The 6923-nt window shown below is 37.3% G+C and overlaps 1 protein-coding gene across 1 annotated transcript; it reads right to left on the reverse strand.

Moving 5' to 3' along the window:
• Positions 1-2367: 2367 nt before the first annotated feature.
• Positions 2368-4662, reverse strand: LOC133875580 (plant UBX domain-containing protein 10-like). The gene is made up of 4 exons (XM_062313755.1): positions 3999-4662; positions 3252-3425; positions 2944-3075; positions 2368-2857 (listed from the first exon to the last, which is right to left on the reverse strand). The coding sequence occupies exons 1-4, from the start codon at positions 4548-4550 to the stop codon at positions 2630-2632; spliced, it is 1086 nt and encodes a 361-aa protein (XP_062169739.1). The 5' UTR covers positions 4551-4662; the 3' UTR covers positions 2368-2629.
• Between the last annotated feature and the right edge of the window lie 2261 nt (positions 4663-6923).

Here is a 6923-nt window from a genome sequence, read left to right on the forward strand (position 1 = left end):
TCGATCAGTGCATGCATGTTGCATGAAACATAATTGCAAGCTTCACGTTATCACGTAAAACCTAACCATAATTGCAGATTACTGGTGGGTGGGCGGCATTTCCTCAGTTAGGAGGCCTTTTTAAAATTGCAGAATCCTGATGGGCATGCATATTAATATATTAATTAGGATCTTCACTTCAAACCTAACCATGAGAAAAAGTGTTTTTCTTAGAAAACTGCAAGATACGGTGCTGGCATGGGGAATATTATTAATATATATATCGTCTGCGGGGACCTCTTTGTTTTCAGATGTGAACTTTATTATCATGGCTGTGATCAGCAATTCAGCATTTCTTCCGGCCACTGATCTCACCAATCTTTGTTTCACCATGAATATATATGATGCCCAATTACTGCTTATATTTCAGCGCGCAGTGGCATGCATATCAATGAGGTGACAAAAGCGAAGAAAAATAAAAATACGATATTCTGGCGCATGTTTCCACCATGAAAATGATTGATGTTTACAGGGGCTCCAAGAACAGGCTTCCTCTATGATGGAGGCCTGTCTTTGAGAGTCATTGCCATATGGGAATCTATTCTGGCCGGGGTTAAAGATATTGGAATAGGATTAAATAATCTATTATCTATACTAGATCTAGAGCAATAGCTAGGTTAAGAATTACATAATTAAATGTAGGTATAATTCTAAAATATTTCTTAACCTTATATTATAATCAGGATGTCACCCAATAACAGTCAGAAGGAGATGAAGATCAGATCGAAAATACTCTCCGGATATAAGTGTATCGACAGTTAGAGACTAGCTAGCTAGCCACATTTGTGTGGATCCTAATTAATGCTCCACTCCTAATTAAGTAAGCTAGAAAAAGGCTCAAATGATAGGAGCATTTCTGTTTACCATAGCAGGAAGAAGATCGACAAGGAGAATAAGTATGAATGTGCGACCATACATGCCTACTAGCTAGTAATATTGTTAGGTTACGTGGAGTTTGATTTGTGTCTGACCCGTTTGAGTTGGAAGTGTTATGGTTTAAATGGGTTTATTCTAAAGCTGAATTTTTTTGACTTTGCCGTTTAGGTGTTTTTGACCCGGTCGAGGGTCGCATTTGTTAGGAATAATCCCATTTAGTCTGACCCTCCTCAAAGGCCATGGGCCTCTGAATCGGCATCGGCCCATAAAGAATTATGGATCCCGGACCCATATATGAGGCGTATCTCTTGGGGGAAAAAAAAAAAAAAAAAAAAAAAGAAAGCCCCTTGGGAAAATATGGGGCAAGTGACCTCCAAAAATGGCTATTTCTGGGGATACGATCAGTGGCATACCCAGCTCTCGTCTCAAGAACGAACATGTCCAAGGCTCGGAGTTTGACTTCTCTTGCCAAGCCTCGGGTAAGGCATATATGCCCCAGAAACCGGTATGTCGACCTGACCGCTGAGTTTGACTTCATCTAAGGACGTGTCGTCTACACCATACTAGAAACTGTTTTAATAGTATTTATAGTTGCTTCTATATGTTTTTTAGGGTTTCATACTGTATTGACGCCTCCTTGTATTGTTTATCAAGAAATAGTAAAACCTCACTGCATCTTTATAAATGTAGTACGTCCTTAGTGGTAAATCACAAAAATTTTTGTGTTTATGATTGCTTGTTCTTCGATTTTTCTTATTTTTTTCGCTTCTCACGGGTTCTAAGAAATATGATTTATTTCCTAACAACTATGATTCGTGATGATGATCAAGTGTTACTTATCGCTGGCCATTCCAATTCTATGATTTGTGAGTCTTATTAAAATCCACCATTTTGTGGTCTGAATTAACCATGCATAGAGAATTTCTATCATTGGTGAAGTTTGATCGGTTTCTCTCCTCAATTAGAAGGCAATGTTGCATGAAACATTCCAAGCTAGCTAGCTTCACGTAAACACCTCATACCTAACAATTGAGAGACAGTAGAAAAAATCTCTATTGGTACGTTGTGACGTGATGCATGTTTCAGTTCCTTAGTTTCCTCAATTAGGAGGCCTTAGCTTTTTTTATTGTAAAATCCTGTTGGGCAGGTGGCATATATATATGTTGCATGAATTATATATTAATTAGAATCTTCGACGTCAAACCTAACCATGAGAAAAGTGTTTTTCATAGAAAACTGCAAGATACGGTTATGATGTCACCCGGCCCCGACCTCATCGTCGGCGGGGACCTTTGTTTAAGAAGATCTGTTGTCATACATCTTCATTCTGGTTATTTTTTTAATCTCTTTACTTTTGAAAATTATAATTAGATCGGTGAGATTCACATAAATCCCTATATTTAACAGTAATTTTAAAAAATGGAAGGATAAGTGAAAAACAAGAAGAAGAAATGAATAATTTTCCTTTCTCTTGTTTGAGAGATCAACTTTATATCATGGCTGTGATCAGCAATTCAGCATTTATTCCACTAGCTCTCACCAATCGTTGTTTCACCATGAATATGATGCCCAATGCTTATATTTAATATTTCAGCAGTGACATCAAGGAGGTGACAAAAGCGAAGAAAAACGAACATATTCTCTAAAAACACGAAAGATATATATATATATATATATATTCTTTTTCTGGCGCGCGCATGAAAATGATTGATGTTTAGAGAGGCTCCAAGAACAGGCTTCCTCTAGGATGGAGGCCACTGTCTTTGAGAGTCATTCCCATCTGATCAACACCATAAACTTTTCTAGGGAAGCTTGATACCAATCTGTAGTTTCCAATACCAGGAAGGCCTAGTGAATCTATGTATCTGTATATTGATTGGACCTTCTCTGTGCTTGCAAAGCTCTGCTCTCTTCTTTCACCATTTGGAAATCTTATCAATATCTGAAAAAGTAATATGACAACCCATGATTTAAAACAGTTAACACTACGATCTATCTATTGATCAATCCGAATAAATATTTTGGTACCTGGGTATATATAGCTTGAGAATCCTTTCCCCCATTTGCAACTTCTTTGTATTGGGTCGTTTCTGTAGTAATATTGGCACCCTCTTTGACTTTACCATACTGTTTGTGATTGTTCCTGAGCTTTTCCTTCTCCTTAGATGGGCAAGAAAGTTGGGTTTATTGTCAATTCGATCGATGGAAGTAAATTAAACATGGTGTATATATATATATATATATATATATATATATATATATATATATATATATATATATATATATATATATATCGATATATCATACGTGAGATACGTATATACGTACGTACACACCTTGTCTATCTGTAGAGATGCAAGATATGCTGCATCTTGTTCTTCTCTGAGGCGACGATCTGCTTTTATCTTTTCTTCCTGCTTCGCCCTTGCACCGCCGAAAGCCAACCCTTGCTCCTCCACCGTCCTCTGCAGAGTCTCCACCAGCTCAGCTGGGGAAATTGGCCCTTCCATCTATACTTGGACAGTAACAGGGGAAAAACAAAAAATAGCAAGTATCATTGTTATTTAAATTACTACTTATAAACTCTTAACAAATAGTAATCAATTTAACAATTTTTGTAGTTAAATTAACACTTTCTTCCCATATCGAAAAGATGGTCAAGTAGCCCACATAAAAACAGTCAGGTTACGTGCTATATCTCATATTACTTACTTATTAATTGTAAGAAAATTTTAAATTATTTAATTCTTTTGGAGTAATAGCGTAAATGAATCACATGACTATGTAGCATATATAAATAAAGAGAGAGAGAGAATTGATGGTTCGTTACAAATGGCCGGTATCAAGGCCTGCATGACATGCTTTGATAAGGACATAGCTTATATAAAGTGGATGATTTATAGTTTTTTGGAGTACTGATAGCGTTGATCCCAAAATCGTTACGCTTAAACTGATAAAAGAATAATAAATTTAATAATATAAATTAATAGAATGTATGCTACCGAACCATGAAAGAAAAGAATTAATGATCGGCACGCAGAAATGAAAGCACTAGATTCCAATATTAAAGAATCCCAACAAACCTGTCGAAGCACTGCTATGCTATCACCTGGAGCCGGAGCTATCACTGCGCAGAATGGGAAGGTGGTAGGCCTAAAAGTTGCAGACATTTGCAGGCCCTCTCCTCTGTTTGCCAATGCTCCCCAGCAAACAAAATTAGCATCAAGAAACTGTACCACCACTTCCGAACACAAAGTCTCCCGGCAGAAAGAGGGCGTGAAAGGGTGTTCTGGTGAGTGGAGGTACATAAACATGAACTTGCGATCTTCCTCGGCTAACTTCAGTGTCTCCATGAACTGACAAGCGTAGAAAAAGGGATGATAGGAACCGTATTGCTGCTCCAAATTGCCTAGAAATGCCCACTCTTCTGAACCAGTGATGGGCTGATCATCCTCTGGATGTTGCAGTTGAAAGTTATAGGGAAGAAGACGTTGGTTTCTTCTTCCTATTCCCATTACTCTTGAAAACCCGTCTAAAATGTTCCGGGGAAGGCTAACCATCCGCCGGACAATCCCAATATTGCGAGAGGCCTCCCCTGCTGATGATCTCCTGTTTTCCCTCAACATCGATGCCATTTTTCTCCCACCAAAGACTGCTGGATTTTGAGAAAGAGAAGAAGTTTTTGCTCTTGAAATAGAACCGCGGTGGTGTGTCCTGACTCAGTGACTCTACTGAGTCGATGGTGTCACTTTTGGAAACGTGATATATGGCCATAAAATATATTCGGGCATGCCAATCAACTTCATAACCTAAATTCCTTTTCTGTTCTTTTTTCTTTTTTAATAACTTTTTATTACTTTTAGTGAGTAAAGAGAGACAAAAGAAGATTAAAAAAGAATTGAAGATGCCTGGCCTCTTCTTTTTGGCTTCTACAGAGCTCAAAGTGGATGCTTTGCTTATGAGTGAATCCACCGTTGGTTCTAGGAGAGATTCATGCAGTTGTTGTCGATTTTGTATGGGTCTTAAATGGGTTGTAATGTTGTATATGCTAAAGAGTACTAAGAATAGCAGCCAATAAATTCCAGAGATTTCCAAGGTTCTTGAATAATGAATACAAATGGGGTTATGGAAAGTGGGTGCCCAACCCCAGCCCGTTGAGTCACCCCGATGGGCCTTAAAGCCCATATATTGAAAGATCACCAACCCCTTATAATTCCAAGTTGACCTTGAGAATTGGGAACCCATAAAGCCTGGGCCTTGCACAGCCAAAGCCTTTCACTACCTAAGAAACCATGGACCCTGCTTACTAAAGGGCCCGTTTGATAGAAGGCCGACGGGCCAGGCTACTAGAATCATCCAAGATTAGGAAAAGGGCCCGTCTGCCAGGCCCACGATTAGTCCTAGTCCAAAACATTGGTGCCCTTGCATCCTGATGGAACACACCACAACGAACCTCCTTACTTGCCAAGTTAGATAATGGTCTCTCACGAAAGAAAACCTCCTTAATGTTCCCGAAAGGGAATATTCACACTCCAATTATGTGAGCTCAACAGTCTTTGATTCTTTTAATAGAATTTTAGTTAGAGACTTCAAAACCAACTTATATAATTAAAGAGTGTAAAGCCCTTTATTAGGTACGTAATCATTTCTTACATTTTCACTTTGTCAGTTTGTTTTCTCTCTTATATATCTATCCGTTATGACTTAATCATCGGGTGTAGTTCTGCCGGACTTCCAATAGACCTTTTTTATTGTTCTTCCTCTTTGCAACCTTTCCTATGGTGTCCGGCATGCGGAGTGCGGTATTACCAAAAAGAAATATTGAAGAGGAAAATCAATTCAAAATTTTTGACATCGATCAGGAGATCGATGATCATGCATGTACATACCATCTCTATAATTAGCATAAACCAGATGGGGAAGAAATGTAATCTTCCTTCTCTTCCTTTGTATGTACATTTGAATTACAATATTGGTTTTTATTTTTTAAAATTCCTGTCAATTTCAGATCCATTAATATATAGACACATTAATAACATGATCTGTGGCAGATGATGATATATATTCTTAAATCTCACAAAAAAAGGAGAAGAAAAGCACTACTGGTCCTGGCACTCTTTAATAGCATGAAACCGACCCTTATGGCCATTCTCTTCTCTTCTCTCCACCCTGCCATCTTTAAGCAGTCTACGACAGGGTTGTCCAACTTGTCCTCGTTCGTACGATGTACTCCCTGTCTCCTAACAGAACAGACAAGTTGGATCGTCGCTTTCGTTTCAAGCTGGCTCAGAGGGATCGGATCTTCAATCTTCAATCTTCATACATATGCTCTAGAGTCCAGAGATCAGTAGCCTATATGAAATTTTATTTATTTTTAGTTTTGAATTTTCTAATTACCTATCACACCCTTTGATAGTTAAAAAGGTACGGTGCAAAAATTAAAAATTTAGAAGAAAAAAAATTATTACAAATTAAATGGTAGTTTGATAAATAAGTATAATTTCTCAAAGTATTTTACTCTTATATGCATGGGAACTAAATTTGGTGCCTCGACACTGGATTAATGGCATACAACTTGATCCTGGACTGGAGTGCCCAAAGATTTCACTTCGTTTTATATTTACTTTAGTCATTTCATGAAGGAATTATACTTTTAAAGGGAAATCTTCACAAAATACTCGTTAATTTTTACTCGTTTTGAAATAACTCTCAATTTTACCTCTCGAACTTAATTCTAATTTGATGCAATGTCCCACATCTTTTAGAGTTTGCCGTTAAATTAAACGGAAAAATTGGTAAAATGACCTTTATGCCCCTAAAACTTTTATAAAATTCAAAATTTACCTATAATTTCAAATTAAAAAAATTAATAAAAAAAAAGGACCCATATACTCTCTTTTTATTCTCATTTTGTCCTCTCAAATTGATGTGGCTAGTAAAATCATAATTAGATTTATGATTGATCACTATTAGATTTTGATCCAACGATGATTCTAAAATCCACATCA

Source organism: Alnus glutinosa, chromosome 8 (genome assembly GCF_958979055.1).
Source record: "Alnus glutinosa chromosome 8, dhAlnGlut1.1, whole genome shotgun sequence".
In the NCBI taxonomy this organism is placed as follows: Eukaryota; Viridiplantae; Streptophyta; class Magnoliopsida; order Fagales; family Betulaceae; genus Alnus; species Alnus glutinosa.

Coding starts and splice junctions, on each gene's coding strand:
- LOC133875580 (XM_062313755.1), bottom strand. CDS start 4,550: ATGGCATCGATGTTGAGGGAAAACAGGAGATCATCAGCAGGGGAGGCC. Junction 3,076..3,251: donor CATCTCTACAGATAGACAAG/GTGTGTACGTAC, acceptor TGCCCATCTAAG/GAGAAGGAAAAGCTCAGGAA. Junction 2,858..2,943: donor CTCAAGCTATATATACCCAG/GTACCAAAATAT, acceptor TTACTTTTTCAG/ATATTGATAAGATTTCCAAA.